At 40.5% G+C, this 20420-nt stretch overlaps 1 protein-coding gene across 3 annotated transcripts in view; it reads right to left on the bottom strand.

The window, feature by feature from the left end:
• ITPR2 (inositol 1,4,5-trisphosphate receptor type 2) overlaps positions 1-20420 on the bottom strand; it is a 523170-nt gene that overhangs the window by 121726 nt on the left and 381024 nt on the right. For 2 of the 3 annotated variants that reach the window (XM_065887013.1, XM_065887015.1), the window contains exon 45: positions 19138-19260. The exons of the other annotated variant lie outside the window; for it this stretch is intronic. In XM_065887013.1, the coding sequence (XP_065743085.1) occupies positions 19138-19260 (123 nt within the window). The remainder of the gene's footprint in view (positions 1-19137; positions 19261-20420) is intronic. 3 annotated transcript variants of the gene reach the window in all.

The following is a 20420-nucleotide window of genomic DNA, read 5'->3' as shown; positions in this document are numbered from 1 at the left end:
TTTTAAGCTTCTTTGGTACTATGTGACGAGGTCATGAATTATCCATAAATATTGTTAGATCCATAAAGCACGTTATATGCAATTTTAACATAACGTAAAGACCCACTTATCCCAATCCAAAACAACAACAACAAAATTCTCTTCATCAGGTAAGCAGTCATGAGCTAAGTACTGTGATTGGTGTATGCCTCGTGTGTTCATTCTAAAATACTTCAGGAAACTGTAGTGTGTGGCCAGTAATTCTCTAAGCATAGGGATTACAATAGTGAACAAAACAGACAAAACTCCTGCCCTTACGGAGTGGACTTTCTGGTCATGGGGGAGACATACACAAACAAATCTATGGTCTACCAAAAGGGGAAAGTGCTAAGAAGAAAATAAAGCAGAGGATGGAGGAATGAGCACTAGTGGGGATGGAGGCTGCCATTTCAAATGAAATGGTCAGAACAGTGTAACAGAAATTTAAAAGGCAGAAGAAACAGTAAATTCAACGACATAAAGCAGGATTATGTTTGCTGGCTTCAAAGCACAGCCATGAGACCAGTGTGGCTTAAGTTGGGGAGGAAGAGGGTGGCTGGAGATATAGGTCGAGGGGGCACAGGGGTCAGGTCATACTGAGAAGCTTATGAAGCCCGTGCCAAGATTTGACTTTTGTTTAGAAACCAGAAGTATCAGAAAGTTGTAAGCAGGGAGGTGGCATAATCTGCATTGCATTTTTAAGGGTTCAGTGCACCTGCTGTTAGAGAAGACATTGAAGAATGCAAGGGTGAATGGAGCGGGGAGGACAGTTAGACGCTTATTAGAATAAGCCAGGTGAGAGATGATGGTGATGTGGACTAGGTGGTAGTGAAGGATGTCGACAGATTCTGGAATATAAAGTACAAGAGGAAGGATGCTGATAGAGACGGCTGGAGAGTGGGATTGCACAGTGCTTCGCATCAGGGGCTCAGAACAGACCCTGTCCAATAACAGTACTTTATTCCTATTTATCTCAGAGAGTTATGGTGATGATTCCATGAGAGCCAGCACTTAGTACTTGCTAACTACGAGCCAACTTTTTTTTTTTTTAAGTAATCAGGCACGTGGATCATCAAAGGTCTCCCAAGCCCTGTTCCTGAGCGCGTGCCCTGTTCTACTGAAAGCCATTGAAAAGTTTGGTCAGGAGACAGACACGAGCAGTTGGCATTTTAAAACAATCCCTTTGACATCCCTGTGGAAAGTGGATTAAAAAGGGACTTGACTGGAGGCAAAGAGAAAGGAAGTTGCTGCAGCAGCTCTTCAGGCAGAAGGAGGAAACGGGCAGGAAGAGGAAGAAGACCGGGCAGGTCTGAGGGTTGCCCAGAGGGCAGAACTGGTGGGCCCTGCTGTCCGCGTGGGGTGGAGGAAGGGTCAAGATGAATGCCGGCTTACTAGCTGGGCAACTGCTTAGAGGACCGTGCCACCCACGGAGAAAAGGACCTCAGCGTAGCTCCGGGGAGAGGCTGGTGATGATTTTCAGACTGTTTTCCCCGTGCCACAGTAAACGCAGACGGCAACACACAAGAAAGGAGAAGGTCAGGGCCCTCAGGAGAAGCCAGAAGGGTCTGGCTGCCTGTCACCACCTGCAGCCTCAGCACTGATCTTTTCTTGATATGTGTGTTTAATTGATTACTTTGGAAAACTTCTCCCTTCATTTGTGTCAGTGTTGAACGTGTGGGAGTGATCAACTTCAAAAACGAGTTAAATACGCACTTCTAGAATCAGGGATGCAGTCCATAAAATAGGGGGTGATGGAGGATGTCAAGAAAAACTTGCCCAAAGAAAGTGTTTCCTGTTAATACTGTATGGACAAATGTTTGTTTATTCCTTTTGGAGCTCATTTGTGGGCCCTCTTGCAGCATCCACTTAGGATCTGAACACGGCAGCTGTCTGAATTCGAGCCCTCCCCAACCCTAATGAGCTTCAGGAAGGCTGATGTGCTTCTCCTTCCTGCTTCTGTCTCAGGAATCTGAGCGCGAAGGCCTTGCTGCACCTCCTGAGCCTGCTGACATTTAATTAGCACCATTGCTGTGATCCCATAGCGTGCGTTACCAGATGGGAACCGTGGAGCATCACGTGGGGTGGGTACCGGCTGAAACAAATCCCTTGTCTGGCAGCTAAAGATCTGCTTGTGCAATCAGGAACCTATATTTCCTATTAGCCCTTTACTGGCAGTGCTTTTGGGTAATGTGCTAAGAGCAGAGACAAACATACATGAGGAGGCTGAGGAAATCTTGGATGGACATTTTAAACAAAACACACACACGCAGACACCCACGTCTTCTGAAGAGCAACTGCGGTGTATTAAGGGTATAAATGAAGTTGCTCAGTGACAGTGAGACAATTTGAGTGGTAATGCCACCAGTGTTTATCTCATCCTCCCTCCCCTCTAAGATTTAGAACTGATATTTCACTTTCATGCTGCTGAGGATACACTGACTAAGCTGTTTTGATTCACTGCTTCTCTGACTCTAACACGCACCTGGAGTGAATCTCCTTTTTAGGTATTAATCCCACCGCCTCCTCTGCTCTCTGCTGTCTGTTTAGGACCCCCACTGCTCAGTATGGATTGCTCTTAGTGAGACTGTTGGTAACCTGCTAAGTGCCAAGTCCTGGGGTTGGGTTTAGGGCTGCACCTTGTGTATGGAGTTCCTTGGAGTCCCTGGTCCCCGCTCCTTTGTGAGTCTCTCTCATCTTGCTTTCATGTCCCATTCGCTCAGATCTCTCATTCTCAACCTATACGTTTCTCTTTCTCCTCCTTTCCTTTAAAGTGTTCCATTCTCGATCTTTTTCCTCCTCTCATTCCAATTGCTTTTCCTGAGAAATTTCATTTACACCCAGCACTTCCAATAGCATCAACATACTAATGTCTCTGTCCACCCATGTTCCAAGCCCAGCTCTCGTTCCTGAGAATCAAGTACCTATAATCAACACCAGGTTAAACACCTCTGACCCAATATCCCATAAATTCCTCAAACACCAGAGGTCTAGAACCAAGCTTCTTCTCCCCCCATTCCACCTCCCAGCCTTCTCTATCTACAGTCTTGTGAAATGCATCATCATCTAACCAGCCACTGACTCTACCCCTGGCAGTTATCCAAGACTCTCCCACATTCCGGTTCTCCTCATGCCATTCCCAGAAATGAAGTGGAGTTTGCGTTTATATGATGGTGATGGCTTCTCATTTCTCCAGGGATAAAGGGCAAACCCCTTAGGAGGCTCTACATGCCCTGACCTGACCCTGCCAACCTCTGCAGCCTCACCTCTGGCCCTCTCCCACTTTGCGCCCCAGCCACTCTGGCCTTCTCTTTTGGTTTGGTCCTTAGGAATTTTACATATAAATCAGTGAGAGTCTCAGGATCCTCACACTGCTGTAGGGGGTCAAAGAATACATGCCCAGGGAGGACAGAGTTATGGTTTTTGCTTGTTTTGATGCGAGTCTTTTAAAAAGAGTCTTTCTGTTGATAAATAGCTCAGATTAATTCCTTTAATTTCACATAAAAGAAAATTAGGTGATAATCAGATTAGTTTGACAGCAGGAAGGTAGAAAGTTCAAAAGAGGCTGGATCTGGGTCAGGTGACCAGCCCCGGGTACAGTTAGGGAAGGAAGCTGATGAGGGCAAACCTCTGGAGCAGCTTCTTTGAAACTGTGGCCTGCGGACAACTTGAATAAAAATACCCAGGATGTACGGTAAGAAGCAATTTGGGGTTCCACCCCAGACCTATTCAATCAAAGTATCTGGGGACGGGGTCCAGGAGTTTGATGCCCACTACAGTGTCAGAACCACTGCTTTGACCTCCACTTTAATACACAGCGTTTCCCTAGTTACGTACCAGATGGAAGCAGAATGTTACCTTTTCCCCAGCGAAGTTTCTTTATTCTGACCTCTAACCTCCACCCCTAGATCTGTGTCATTTCAAGTGCTTGTGCCTTCGTGTTCCCCTCTTCTGCTTCTGTTCTACTCGATTCATTCACACTCCTGTTTCATACCTGATTCATTCATACTCTCAATCTGACGATTCAACCTACACTGCCTGGTCAGAGTCCACTGTCATTTAGGATCAGGCTTCCACTGTTTGCAGAAGACTGAAATCACAGAATCATAGCAATGGAAAGAAAGAACCTCCAGTGAGTTCGTTTTTACCCAGGCAGACACTCTGTACGTCTCTCTGTTGTGTGTGTACGCATGTGTGTTACACTCATACACAGAGTGAATTGAATGTTATAAATATAAACACGAAAGATACTTGCAAATAAATGACTTACCAATTCTGACTCATAAAGGTTTTTCAAATGTGAGAAACTTCTGATTGTGATGATTCTAAAAATCATCTAAAGCAAGGGTTAGCAAACGATGGCGTGTGGGTCAAATCTGGCCTACCACCTGTTTTCTTAGATGAAGTTTCATTTTAACATGGCCATGCTCATTTCTTTATGTATTGTCTATGGCTGGTTTGGCACTAGAATGGCAAGTTAAATGTTTGCAGCAGAGACTGTATAACTGAAAAAGCCTAAAATATTTACTACGCGGCCCTTTGCAAAAAGTTACCTATAAAAGTGAAAAGTAAAACACACTTGAAAATATTTTGCAGATCTCATACAGCTGACAAAATGTTAGATATAAATAGACAGATAAGAAAAAAGATACATTTTGAACCAAACCATTTTATATCTCTAGAAGTGATATTATTTCATTGATAACACGAATCCCAACAAGGGACTTTCCAGAACTTTCCCCTACTTATAATTTCAAATAACTGCTTGGTTGTGATGCAGATGGGGGACTTTTTTGGTCTGGCTGAGGATAACTATTTCAGTTTCTGAAACCTGACTTTTTAGTTCAACAGTTTATCTTCAAGCATTATTTTGTCACTATGGTGTCTCACTTTTCTGTGCCTCTGTAAGTAATTCTGAAACTCCAAATGCACCAACAGGCACAAAACATAAAGGCTGAGCAAGCTCATTACATTACTAGTAAGACGCACATACCCACAAAAGGCTATTAAATCAGAAATATTTTTATTGTATTATTATCATACACAACCTTAATATTCTACCACTGGATCTATTGACCAAGAGTAAAGTGGATCCCTATGTCCTGCCATCCCATCCCATCTCATACTTCTACAATGTATCATTGGAATAAAGCGTCAGCTATATAGTTAACCTTTCTTCACTTATGTTTGAGCTGGAAAAACAAGTTAACCAATAAACATAGGCAGATACATGCAAGCACACACACAAACACATACATCCAGAATACTACTTGTGCTCTGAAATAAGTGTTTTCATATTGGCTTACATGTTTACTAATTATATTTTCTCTTTTTAAAATTAAAAAACTTTTTTTAACATCTTTATTGGAGTATAACTGCTTTACAATGGTGTGTTAGTTTCTGCTGTATAACAAAGTGAATCAGCTATATGTATACATATATCCCCATATCCCCTCTCTCTTGCATCTGCCTCCCACCCTCCCTATCCCACCCTTCTAGGTGGTCACAAAGCACTGAGCTGATCTCCCTGTGCTATGCGGCTGCTTCCCACTAGCTATCTGTTTTACATCTGGTAGTGTATGCTACTCTCTCTCTTCATCCCAGCTTACCCTTCCCCTCCCCGTGTCCTCAAGTCCATTCTCTACATCTGCGTCTTTATTCCTGTCCTGCCCCTAGGTTCATCAGAACCTTTTTTTTTTTAGATTCCATATATATGTGTTAGCATATGGTATTCGTTTTTCTCTTTCTGACTTACTTCACTCTGTATGACAGACTCTAGGTCCATCCACCTCACTACAAATAACTCAGTTTCGTTTCTTTTTATGGCTGAGTAATATTCCATTGCATACATGTGCCATATCTTCTTTATCCATTCATCTGTCAATGGACACTTAGGTTGCTTCCATGTCCTGGCTATTGTAAATAGTGCTGCAGTGAACACTGTGGTACATGACTCTTTTTGAAGTATGGTTTTCTCAAGGTATATGCCCAGTAGTGGGACTGCTGAGTCATATGGTAGTTCTATTTTCTTTTGGGTTCCTTTTTAATTGACCTATCTTTAAATACTTGCTTAGTAATGTCAGGTTATAAATTAGTGCATGAATAAAAGTATAATCATTAAAAGATCTTTTGAAGACTTGTAATAATGCTTTTGAGTTGGTGGATATCTTTTTTTTTTTTTTTGCACTACGCGGGCCTCTCACTGCTGTGGCCTCTCCCGTTGCCGAACACAGGCTCCGGATGCGCAGGCTCAGCGGCCATGGCTCACGGGCCCAGCCGCTCTGCGGCATGGGGTATCTTCCCGGACCAGGGCACGAACCCGTGTCCCCTGCATCAGCAGGCGGACTCTCAACCACTGTGCCACCTGGGAAGCCCTATGCTATATTTCAATAAATATTTTGACTGAATTGTTTTTTGGCACTTAAAACCCTCCAGAATTTGGTAAGATGTGTCCCTCCATTCTCCCTCCACATCTGCACCACGCTGCTTTCCATATACCTTGTTGTGGTGTCCCAGAGTTCCTCACCTCCATATGCATATCATGATGACTATTACCTCTTCCTCTGCTCTTTCCTTCCCTGTGATGGAAATGCCTTCCTCTTTTCTCTGCTTATCTAAATCTTATCAATACATAAGGTTCATCTAAAATGTTAGCCCCTCCACAAAGCCCTCTATAGCAACACCAATATTAACCTATTTCCTTTCTAGTGATCTATGGCGCCTGTTAACTGTAATAGTCACTCATTTACTCACTCAATCAGTCAGAAGTATTTACTGTATCAAACACAGTCCTTTGCACTAGGCAACACATTAATGAATAAAACACAACTCCTGTCTTTGCTGAACTTGGAGTCTAGTGGTAACAAACAAGTAAACAGGCCACAGTAATTCAGTGATATATGTTCTGTGATCAGAGTAAGCACAGTGTGTGATGGGAGCACACAGCACAGGCATCAACCCAGCCTTGGGTTAGAGTAATGAGAAGAAACTAAGGTTCTGGAGTCACAGGGTCTGGGTCTGTATCTAAGTTGAAAAGACTGTGGGAGAATCAAGTTTCATTACAAATATGTAAAGTGTGAGAGGCCTAAAAAGGCATTCAAATGCAGATCTCAGACAAGCAGCTGCATATACCAGTCTGGTGTTCAGAGGAGAGGCTCACGCTGAAGATACAAATTGGGAATTTATTATGGTACAGCTGGAGTTTAAAGTCACGTGACTGAGTGAGATCATCTGGGGAGGGAGTGTCGACTGAGAGGACGAGAGAGCCATGGAATGGGTCCTAGAACACTCTGATTAGAACACTTCTGATAGAAGCAGGAGAGGAATGGGAACCAGTGACAGAAACTGAGAAGAAGGGGCTGGAGAGGAAGCAGAAAGCAGAAAATCAATCGTGCTGCATGAAAGCTAAGTATTTCAAGAAGAGAGCAGCCGACTGTGTGAAATATTAGTGACAGGACAAATAATGATGGAGTCTGAGGACAAGCTGTTCAATTTATCCAGGTGGCGGTCACTGGTGACCTCGTTATGAGCTGTTCTGGTGGCATGGTCAGGATGAAAGGCTGGCAGGGATGAATTTAAGAGAGAATAGAAAGAGGAAATGGAGGTAGCGATTGTATACAACTTTTGATCGTTTTGCTAAAAAAGGGAGCAGAGCTATGGGTCAATGGCCTAGGGGTTTTTTAGAGAAGCTGATTTGCCTGCTTGAACGCTGAGCAAATGATCGAGTACGGGGGAAAGTTATATCTCTGTTCCTCTAACTCTCTCTCTCCCTCTCTGTCTCAGCCACACACTCATTTTCCCATGCACACCCCTAACCTGAGATCCCAGAGCATCCCAGGGACACATCTTCCACAGGGCTGCTGAGCTGTGATTGTCTTTACGTCTCCCGGTAATAAAAGGTAAATTCCATGAGGGTAGAGACTATTTCTCATTTTCACACCCTCGGGATTCCCCATCTGTGGCACAATTGATATCTGCAGCATACCTGTCCCAAAAGGAACAGGCAATGTGATCTCAAGGAGGATGACATCCCCACAAGAATACAGGCTCATTGAGCAAGGGATTTAGATCTGTTTGCTGAGAACACAGCCAGGTTATAGTATGTGATCAATAAATTTACACTGAATGAAGAATGAACTGAGAATGAAGTTAGCTGAGGAAGGTCATGAAAATAAATCTGATTAGCCTTAACACTGATGGAGCACTTCTGATGCACCAGGCTCTGTCCAGGTGCTGGATTGTGTATGTAGGAATATTTGTGGAGACAATTGTCTATATAGCATCATGTTAAAATTTTTATTGAAAATTCAATTGCCTTTTATTATTACAGAGTACACATGGCAACAGGATACAGCTAAGCTTTTTTTTTTTTAATCTAGTATCTGACAGACATTTTTAAATTACTAAGTTGTATTAATCTAAACCTCTATCACATCACCAGTAATTAATACTACTAGTGAGGGTTCCCTCAGTAAATTCCTATTAGCCTTAGGTACAAAGAAGTGTTGTGTTTCACTAATAATCAGTATGGGTTTGTTTTTTTTTGGGGGGGGATTGGGTTTTGGGTGGGGTTTTTTTGCATTATATATGTATCATGTAACTTAAATATTTCTTTTTTTGCCTTGGTTGCCAAGAAACACAGAATAATTAATGCTCAAAGTAACATTAGTTTGTAATAACCTATTTTATTTACATCAAACTGCCTTGTGATAGCAACACAGAAAAATATCTTTCTTGTAGGGGGAAAATAGCTGAACCTGATTTTTCTATTTCTTTCAAAAAGGAAAACCTGCAGTTATGTTAAGTTTTCAGGCAAAGTTCCTTCAGTTGCTTACACTTCTACATATCTATTTGCCAAGATCTGCAGGTTTTTCAAATCGCCTATTTTTTGCGACTTGATAAAATAATCTCTTGATATTTTTTTTTTTTTTTTTTTTGCGGTACGCGGGTCTCTCACTGTTGTGGCCTCTCCCGTTGCGGAGCACAGGTTCCGGACGCGCAGGCTCAGCGGCCATGGCTCAAGGGCCCAGCCGCTCCGCGGCATGTGGGATCTTCCTGGACCGGGGCACGAACCCACGTCCCCTGCATCGGCAGGCGGACTCTAAACCACTGCGCCACCAGGGAAGCCCTATCTCTTGATATTTAAACAAGTTTTTTTCCAACTAAATTCACATATTGTAAAGTTTCTACATTATGAAAGTCTCTCTATGAAGTGACCTTACATATCTATTTTCAGAATGACTGTTGTATCATACACACTTCATGTTTATTTACCTTCAACTCAATTATAATTCAGAAGTGTAGATCATTATTTATCCCTGAGGACTAAAAACAGCTATGTTCATTTTTTTTCTGGTACGTTCTGCAGAACAGTTTAGAAAACATTGTTTACCATGCTGTCCTCTGCCCTTGTATACATTTATCTGAGAATTAAATACCAGTAATAAGTTGGTCATAAATGAATAGTATAGGTATGACTTGTATTGCCCATTATTTTATTTATTTATTTTTTTTCTGTATGAGGGCCTCTCATTGTTGTGGCCTCTCCCGTTGCGGAGCACAGGCTCAGCCCATTATTTTTTACTCTTGGTTACCAAGAAGCTCAGGGCTACCACTGATAAACAGTGAGGATATTGGCAGAGACCTTTAGCACACTTAGATTCTTTTCCTTCTCAGGGCTTTGATCTTGTATTCTAACAGTCTAATTTTACAAGTGCATTTCTCATTCAATCTCAAATTCCTTTTATAAGTAGGTAAGGTATAAATAAATACATAAATATCCAGTAGCTGGTTAGTTACTTTGTTATGTTATTTAAAACATAATCTATTCCAGTAAAAGAGCCATCGGGGTCCAACTACTCTCTAGTTAGTGTCCAATAGGTCTCTGAAAGTTTGCTCTGCAAACATAGCTCATGGATACTCATCATATTTTTTTAGAGAAAGCTGAAGTCAGAGAAGTTGAGTGATGTAATCAGCGAATGGAGAAAATACAGGGTTCAGGGTGAGTAAGAGTTAAGCTGCTTGTACTATATCCTAGCCAGCAAATTGCTGAGCTACAAGTGCCTCTGTGAGCTGAAAACCCAGCTGTGTTTTCTACTCTCTGCACTACAAGCGGTAATAAAGATGAAGAAATTGTTAGTTAAAACCCTTCAAAGATATTAAAGATGGAAGTTATGTATCCAATTACAAGCTCATCCTTCTATTTCTACAAATAAAGTAAATGAAGCAATGCTGATTACTACATATTAGCGTAAGAAAATAGAAGCGGCAAAGAGGTGAAGCAGCCTAAGTCTCTAAGGAAAACATTTTAAGTAGTTCGAGCAATACATCCATTTCATATGACTTCAGTATAAATTAAAATTTAGCTACTTGGCGTAGCGTATACGCATATCCCTTAAAATGAATAGAGCTCAAGCAATAGCAGCTATGAGACCAAAATTCTAAGAAAAAAACCCCCAGATTAATGAGGACTATCAAGAGATCTAGCAAATTCTGTCAGCATGACAGAAAGCATCCCAGTCCTTGAAACAGGATGGCAGTTCCTACCATCCTCTCCCCTGAAGGGAAAGAAAGAGATATTGGCTTTGGCTGGGGACAGGGTAACAAACCAAAGGTCTAAAATATGCTAGGAGATGTATGTATTTCCCTGCATGGAAAAAATATATACAGATGCAGCCCTGCCTGGTATCTCTAGCTCTCCTAATAGATTTTGAATTCAATGAATATGGTTGAAATTAGAGCAGACCTAAGGAGGAGCTGAAGACACCGTGAAGCCCTCTTATGTTGCTAGAATTCAGACTGATGCTCTAATAATTATGTCGCTCAGAAATAAATATAAATCTACCAAACATGAAATGTTAAAGCAGAAAAATATTTGCTTCCACTGAACTTGGCTTCAAGATCCTCACAGCGAACTAATAATCAGAAGTCCAATTTCGATCCATTTCCTGGACTATATTTTTTTATTGCTCCCACTCACCATGAATCTGAGAGGTCATATAAATGGCTGTAATCCCAAGATTCTCTGTTGCTTGTTGAAAGATATGTAGGTGCCTATTTGAGGATTTAAATACCTAAGCATTTTTCCCTGTGATATTTTTCTTTGTGCGAAGTTTTTTTGTTTTGTTTTGTTTTGTTTTTTAATGAGGCCTTATGGGTACCCAGATTTTGTGAATCTGCTACTGATTATGTAGCCCAGACTTATATACATGAAATAAAGAACAACTCTAGAATTATACACAGCATAAGCTAGTGTGAAAGAACGTATGCAGTTTGGGGTGAACATAATAGATATAAGAACTCAAAAGAAAGAAAGATCATTGTTGACTGGAAATGGGGTAAGTAGGTTTCAGTTTGAAGTTTAAAGGAACTAAGGTAATACTAAATGAATTTTAAGAACAGGAGGAGATATTAGTTCAGCAGAAAGGTGGCATCATGAATGAAAAGAAGAAAAGTTCCTGACGAGGGAAGATATCATAGGGTCCTATCTACGTAGGGTTTGCTGACATGATTGGCAAAGAATAAACTACAAAATTAAAAAGAAAGTCCATAGCAGTTGAATAAGATCCTTGACTGCCAGAATGCTAATATCAATTTTGTAGGATTCTATAAATCTTCCAGAGTACCTGCATTATATAAAAATATTCTCAGCACACATGCATTTTTACAAGAAATTATTCCCCCAAACTCTTCTTGAGTATCTACCATAGCTAGGTATGTACCTGACACAGGAACAGAAAAAAATAGCTGTCTGTGCACAAGGATTTACACTCCAGTGGGGAAAAATATCACCAATTTTATGATATTCGATGATAATGATGATAACAGTAAAATATTTTTATTCAGTTTTTTATTATAACACTTAAATTATAAAATACTAAATTTTTAAAGTGTATCATGTCCTACTCATTCATTCACTCATTCATGCAATATTTGTTAAATGCCTACAATCAGGGTCATTACAGTTACCAAAGATGCTGACTCAATTCAAATGATTGTAATTCATTTCATATAAACACATAAGTAGATACCATACAAAATCCTTACCAATATTCCCCAAAGAAGTTCCTTTCTCTAAAATGTCTATGGTGCATGAGTCATTGCCTCTGCCTGGAATGTTCTCCCCCTTCCCCCTATTCTTCAAGATTTAGTTCAAGTGTCACCTCTTCCATGAATTCTCTCCTGACTCCTCAGGGAAGCGTGTCTTGCGCACACCTCCATTTTAACCTAAGTACATTCAGTTATAATGATTAATTTGTCTCCCTCTCTCCCCTCCAACACACACTCAATTGTGAGCTTTCTGATGGCATCTTTATTCATTTTCTATCTTAGCAACTGAAGCAATGCTTGACATAAGAGGTGCTCAATAAATGTTCTTGAATGACTATCTTATAATAAATGAGCCTCAGGTGCAGTGTTTGTGAGTATTATAGGGTTCAAGTGCTGGTGGCTGGCTGAAGGTCCAGCTATTTATTCCTGTAAACATGCCAAGCTCACTGCCACTTTCCAGCCATCTGTGGGATGCTCCCCCACACTCTGCCCCATTATATACTGCTGACTTTTGCTTTCTCACTTAGATCTAACTTCAGTTTCACCTTCCCAGAGAAAACCCTCTTGATCAGCCAATCTACAACAGCACCTCCTGAGTGTCTTTCATCACACCCTCTTCTCATTCACTGCACAGCCTGCGTCACTATCTGCTATCTCTGGTTCGTCTATTTGTCACTGCTCCCAGTCAGAATGTAAATGTCCTGAGAGCTGATCTCTTGTTGGTCTCCTTCACTACTGTATCCTAGTATCTAGTACCGTGCCTGACATCTGGTAAAGCACTCAAAAGTCCATGCAATTGAATAAAAAAGGAATGAGAACTTTAGATCCTTTACTCTACAAGTGGCAAACTATGGCTCTTGAGCTGCATTTTGCCTGCTGGTGAGTTTTGCTTCGACTGCTCAGTGTTTTACAAATTTTTGAATGAGTTGCCAATTTAAAAAAAATTAGGAGCTTTCACATTTTTTAAATTTCAAAATTCAGACTTTTTGAAATAGTGAAAGAAGAAGAAATTCAGAGCCTGCAAGCCCAGTTGGAAAGTCAGAAGAGGTAAGCAACATCTTTACCATATCACCCCATCGACCCAGCCTCACCTGCCCCCGTATCACTCATTTTTGTTTGGCCCTGAAGGTGGTTTGGATTTTGACCCTGATCTCTTCCAGTAAAGTTCGCACATGCCCTACACCACGCTCACATAACTACTACAAACCCTTCCCCCATGGACCGCTGTTACTACTAAACCTTGGACTATGTCTTTATAGAGATAAATTAACACAAGAACTTACCTTTTTATTATTCCTGCATTACGACACGGAAAAATTACATAGTTAAAAGCAAAAACTGAATTCATTATACACTAGAAGAAAATCTAGGTAAGTGTTTAACAGACCTCAAGGTGGTGGAAGAAAACTATCATTAAAACATTAAAAAGCAAATGAACCAGGATGAAGTAGATGTAACTACTATGACTAAGATTTATTAACCTTAACTAAAGTTCACTAAGACAAAAATGAACCCCAACTGAAGAATGGGTAAACACAATTTCAAGTAATTCAGAGAATAAATAGAAATGACCAAATAACATATTAAAAGACAGTCCAGGGCTTCCCTGGTGGCGCCGTGGTTGAGAGTCCGCCTGCCGATGCAGGGGACACGGGTTCGTGCCCCGGTCCGGGAAGATCCCACATGCCGCGGAGCGGCTGGGCCCGTGAGCCATGGCCGCTGAGCCTGCGCGTCCGGAGCCTGTGCTCCGCAACGGGAGAGGCCACAACAGTGAGAGGCCCGCCTACCGCAAAGCAAACAAAAAAAGCCAGTCCATTTTATTAGTAATCCAAAAGATGTGAATTAAAATGAGATCCCTTTTCATCTATCTCATTAATTCATTCAGCAAACATGTGTTGAGTGGTCACTATGTCCCTGACACTATCAACTTGGTGAAGCTTTTTTTAAATAGTAATAATTTTAAGATTCAGTAAGATGACTACCATCACACTGTGAAAAACAATTTTATAATGTGTATCAAGAACCATAAAATAGTTACTACCCGGCAACCTAGTAGTTAAACTTCTTGGAATTTATCCTAGGCAAATAGTCAGTGTAGCAGACAAGGATTAATGTATGAGGATGTTAATCATAGCGTAATTTATAATATCAAAAACATTAGAAACCCAAATGTCTAACAATAAAGAGTGATTAAATAAATTATGGTACATTCAAACGATGAACAATTATGCAGACATTAAAATTACGTTTTCAAAGACTATTTAATGACATGGGAAATGCTGATGAAAAAATTTAAAGCCTATATTTAAAAAATAATTTCATATATCCAATGAAAGGGATCCATTCTTTCTCGCCTGAAGAGCCAGGAGTTATTTTTGCTTTCCAGAGGCTTGCTATATAATATTTCTCCCCATCTTGAAAAGCACATAACACTTCTCCCTATACTTAATTCTAGTAGGCATTGAAATAAAGGGTGTCACTGCAGCATTATTCACAATAGCCAAGATATGGAAACAATGTAGCTGTCTGTCAATGGATAAGTGGATAAAGAAGATGTGGGTATAGATATACAATGGAATCTTATTCAGCCATGAGAAAGGAGATCCTTCTGTTTGCAAAAACCTGGATGAAACTTGAGGGCCTTACGCTTAGTGAAATAAGTCAGACAGAGAAAGACAAATCCTGTATAATATCACTTAGATGTGCTATCTAAAAATGACAAACTCAGAGAAAGAGCGTAGAGCGGTGGTCACCAGGGTTTGGGAGGTGGGGGAAAGAGGGAGAGATATGGGGGTCAAAGGGTACAAACTACCAGTTACAAGATTAATAAATTCTGAGGATCTAATGTACAGCCCAGTGATTATAGCTAATGATAGTGTATCATAAACTTGAATGTTGCCAAGAGAGGAGATCTTAAATGTTCTCACCACAAAAGAAAAATGATATTATGTTACTGGATTGGGTGTTAACTCATGCTATGGTGGTAATCATTTTGCAACATATAAATGTATCAAATCAACATGTTGTAACACCTTAAACTGATACAATATTATATGTCAATTATATCTCAGCACAACTGAGGAAGAAATGAAGCTAAACTAAAAGTCTTGGAAAAACAGAAATCACTACATGGAATCAAAGAAACAATATGACTTATATGTTAAACTTAACCTAAAGTACTGAGCAATGTTCTAGATTGCAGGCAGCAACTGTTCTATAGAAAGACAGGAATAAAGAGAAGGAACAGGAAGAAAGCCGAATGTAAAAGATCAAAACTAGAGCAGACAGAGGAGACAGAGACGCATGAGAAGGGCATGTGGAGGACAGAAAGTCTAAAACGGACACACAGCTGAATTTTAAGGAAATTCTCTGCACGACACTATGGTACTAGAACTTAAGAAATTCCCTTTTTTGATGTATTTATAGTTCTATGTAGATCAGACAAGACACTTACAAGAAGCATTATTTTTTTCTTGTAACACCAACCACAGGAAGGGCCGAAAGGATGTCATGGTGGAAAAAGCAGAACTACCTCACTACCATGAAAAGAATAACAACAAAAATTGAAAGTCTGAGGGCACCAAAATAAACTGTCTGTACAAAAGATGATTATAGTAAAACAAGGAGGAAGTTGAACCTCAGTTTTGGAATTACTGAACTGTGCAAAGGCAGAAATCAATCTGCATGGTCATTAGGATGCTGGAGCCAAACAATTCTGCATTCACAATGAAAACAGCCGAACCTGGATGCAAGAAAACACTTGGAGCACAGCTACATGGCTACTTCTGAACCAGTGTTCACAACCACTGTCTTTGGCATTTGTGTCTCAGTATGGGGCCTATTTGGACAACAGGTTCATAACGAACTCAGCAACCATCTTTGGCCTCCTAAGAAACCAGCACGATATCCTGGCCTAGAGAAAGCCAAAGGAGTCATTCGTGGAAAGATCAAAAGAGCACAGCTCTCTTCTGGGTGAAAACTGAATTTTTCATTAAAATTGGTGGGAGGAGTCACCTCACAGAGAACACATTTATAAAGTGGCAAGGCAACAACTTCCTGTGTCGCGGTAAGAAAGTGAGCAGACCTTTGCCTAACTACACTGCTGGTTACATATACTGTTGCATATATTTTGCCATTCCTGTCCCTTCCTTGAGTTCCTAGAAGGGACTCCGATGGACTCTCGTTCCATGTTTACACTCTTACCATTTAACCACAAGCCCTTAAGTATGCAGCAATTCCGGATCTCCTTCTTCCCCTCACTCAGTCTGACATTCTCTCTCTTCCTGAAGACTGGCTTTATTTATGTATCTCTATATTGTACCATCCCAGCTCTGCAAACTACCACTTTTCTAACATTTTGGTTTTCAGAAATTCAGAAACCTCTAGATAACCATTCAGACCATTTTCACATCCACTGTTTCATCTCTTCATTTCAGTAAGTTGTTTTTAACTCCTTGTTACTTTCTTTAAACTGCTTCTGAATTCCCACTCCTTGGACAATTCCACCATCATCGTTGAATTTAATCTGTTATCTCCTAACAGTTTCATAAACTCAAATCCATCAAAATCATTGACCTTATGCTGTCTTCATTTTAAACTTCTTTCACATTTTAAATCGTTATCTTCCAATCCATGACTAGCACTTGCATCCTTTATCCTTATTCTCCACTCTTCTCGACCTTCACCTTAACCTGTTTTTAAAAATCTGTATTCTCTACTCTTATACTTAATCCGCTTAAAACTGGACTGACCTAACATAGGTCTTTTCTTGACGTTGATCTTTTTATTGTTACTCATATTATAACTAGTAACATGAAACTGCATTTTTAAACGTGTTCTTCATGGGTATGAGGTGATCTGGCTCCAACATCTACTCCTCTATTTGTTCTAGGTCTGACTTGGCTGGTCTGGTTGTTCATTTCCCACTTAAAAGACACAGGGTCAGGTCTTGCTCGTGTAGCTGGGATAACCTTTCCAGACAGAGCAAGACTAGCTTTCAGTCAAAAGGACATGGGTGGCTGTATTCCCTGACTTCCTTCTTCTAAAATTTATTACTGCTCATTCTGCCCTTCTCTTTTTTGCTGTTTTCCTTCCACAACGCTACAGCTTCTGAAATAACTCCTTGATCATGTACCCATGCTGTGTCACTGTATTTCTATATTCATTCTAGAAACCAATATGATTTTAATTCTGTTTGTGCTTTTTTTTTCTCTCTACTCTCATTCAGACTCTGGACAGTCCTTCTCTAGCTTGATTCAATTCCTGTCACCCAATTTCTTTCTCCCTTCCTTCCTTCCTCCCTTCCTTTCTTTCTCTTTCTTTTCTTTCATTCCTTCTCTCTTTTTTCTTTCTTTTCTTTTCTTTCTCTTTCTTTCTTTTTCTTTTCCTTTCTCTCTTTCCCTCCCTCTCTCTTTCTTTCTTTCCTTCCTTCCTTCTTTTCTTTCTTTCTCTCTCTCTCTCTCTCTCCCCCTCCCTTTCTTTCTTTCCTTCCTTCCTTCTTTTCTTTCTTTCTCTCTCTCTCTCTCTCTCCCCCTCCCTCTCTCTCTCTCCCTCTCTCGCTTTCTCTCTCTCTGTCACTTTCTTTTCCACATCCTAAATCTCTGTGTTCTACTTCCTTCAGTGTGCCCTTCATCTTAACTTTCAGTTCCTCAATAACTAAAATTCTCTCTTGTCTTCCTAGCTATAACCCATGTGCCCTCACCTTTTTCTCTTCTATATGTGCATTTCGCTATACTGTGAGAGACCTAAAAATCTTCTCAATGGTGCAACTGTATTACAAAATGATACCAGCTTCTTGTATTAGTATCTTTTAGAATTTGACTCCTTCCCTGAATTTTTTTTTTTTTTTTTTTCCGGTACGTGGGCCTCTCACTGCTGTGGCCTCTCCCGTTGCGGAGCACAGGCTCCGGACGCATAGGCTCCAGACGCGCAGGCCCAGCGGCCATGGCTCACGGGCCCAGACGCTCCACGGCATGTGGGATCTTCCCAGACCGGGGCACGAACCCGTGTCCCCTGCATCGGCAGGCGGACTCTCAACCACCGCGCTACCAGGGAAGCCCTCCTTCCCTGAATTTTTTGTAAAAATTATATTCAAGGTTACATACATTAGGGAGTTATACAAAGGACAGAGAAGGGCAATAACTGTCTAAAAGAGGAAACTTTTAACACCTTAAGCTCACAGAGTGCTGTATGTCTATTACATCTCAATAAAAGTGGAAAAATTTAAAAACTAAAAAGATTAATCTACTCAGAGTCTTACTTATAGCTACCAATGTTTGTTCAATTATCTGGTAAGATGTACAGGGAAGCAGGAAGAGGAAGAGATTGTCAGTGGGAGAAAACGACTAGAAAGAGAGATTGGGAACGTGTAGAAGTCTGGACTTCATCCTGTAAGAAAATGAGAGCTATATGGATAAAATCAAATGCGCATATGTCATTTCAATTTTTTAACTTCTAAAAACTCTGCATTAGAAGATGCAAATTTAAAGCTGATCTTCAGGTTAATGAAATTAAATTTATCAAATAAAATTTATCAAGCACCTGTTTTCACAAGTTACTATAAAACAGAAATGGTTTTCCTTCAAAAGACTGTAAATTTAGCCTTATATTTATTAGAAGCCCAACAAAACCCAGTTAGAGGCTGTCACTTTAGAGCTTCTGCAGGAAACATGCCAACCTACAATTCAAAGAGGCCAGAAGCCTGTTATGACCTGAATGCAATCCCTTACTTCATATCATACTCTCTATCTTCTCAGTAGCCTCTTTCCTCTCTCCTTCAAGACTTCCACCTGCTGCCGTGGTTTACCTATTCCTCAGGCTCTGACATGGGATTGTCTCCTCCCTGCTGGCCCAGTTTTTGGTACCAAGTATCGTTTTCTTGTGGACCAGCCCCTAGCACAGCCCTGGTGGCCACATCAGGCACTCTGGGAGCTTTTTCTTTTCCTTGACCCAGAGCAAGGAAGGCAAGTGCTGAAAAAATGGAGGGACCAGAACTTGAAAATATGATAGCAAGCATTGACACAAGACATGATTGATAAGATTAGCAAAACAATATAAAGATATAAAATGTGACACCTGATGGGCCAGAATATAGATATTGTGTCCAACATCTTTTGGGGAAACACCATCATCTCCGCCCTCATCATCCCCATGATCGCATTCCAATCCTTGGTTATAGGCATTCTTCACCACATCCACCTATCAAAAAACAAAGGGGAACAAGAAGGCTTGAAATGCCACAAACAACATGCATTTACATCATCTATGAGGTGTAATTAAAACTTGGAATGCTTCCTAAGACTTGAAAAGTATAAAAGAATTCTAAATGAAAACAGCCTAGGAAACCATCTGTATTTAAATGAATATGGAAGTATTTTCCTACAATATTCCCTGTTTTCTTTGCAAAATTTGGCTTTGGTTTTTTAATGCTGACTGTGCCAGAGTTCCCATCAACTGGGAGATGTTGGAACCCTGATAAACATCCATTATTTATTAAGGGCCCACTAATAACAAGAACACATGGTGCTAGACACCGTTCTCTGCCCTGAGGACCCAATAGTGGATACAACAGAGTATCTGCCCTCAGGGAACTTACTGTCAGCAAATCAAGAGGCCAACACAACTGTGAGACACTCAGCAAGCACAGGGCAGGGGCACTAACTCAGGCAAGAAGTTGAGGGTAGGTCACAAGGAGGAAGTAGATGATGGGATAAAAATGTTGTAGGCAAAGGAAATGGTATTTTCAAAGGGCTATTGTGCAGAGATATTGTCGAATGAATATATAACTCACTGCTCCATTTAAGCATAAGAATAAGGAACGCCTTGCTCCTGTTAGCCCACTGCCTTCCATGGATGGAGTTTTTTGTTTTTGTTTTTTGCAGGTCCTATGCTCTCATTAAATGTATGTTAAATCAAACTGCATCTTATCTTTCTCTTTATCTACCTTCTTTGAATCCATCCCTTACTATTAAAGAGAGCAAAAGAGTGCCTTCACAGGTTTCCCCATAGCACCAACAATGGTGTTTATAAGACTGGGACTTAGTCATTGGGGCACTGGCTTATATGGTTCGAGAATGTTCTCAATGCTTTTGAAACCCAATGGTTTTAAAGCACGGTGATATTTCTTCATAATTTCCATGTCACAAGTGAGGAGGAAAATGTAACTTCTACAATAGGAAGACACACTAATGATCTCTGTGGAATTCCCAGCAGGTCTCCACACAGTTTCCTCTAGGCTGAGTACTGTGTAACATTTTATTAATAAGAACAATTACCAAAGATATTTATTTTGTTTTTATTTTCAGAAAGAGGTATAAATCAAATTTTTGAGGGGTACAAACATTTTTATATACCTTCCT

This window comes from Phocoena phocoena, chromosome 11 (genome assembly GCF_963924675.1).
Source record: "Phocoena phocoena chromosome 11, mPhoPho1.1, whole genome shotgun sequence".
In the NCBI taxonomy this organism is placed as follows: Eukaryota; Metazoa; Chordata; class Mammalia; order Artiodactyla; family Phocoenidae; genus Phocoena; species Phocoena phocoena.
This window is presented reverse-complemented; position numbering and strand designations above follow the sequence as displayed.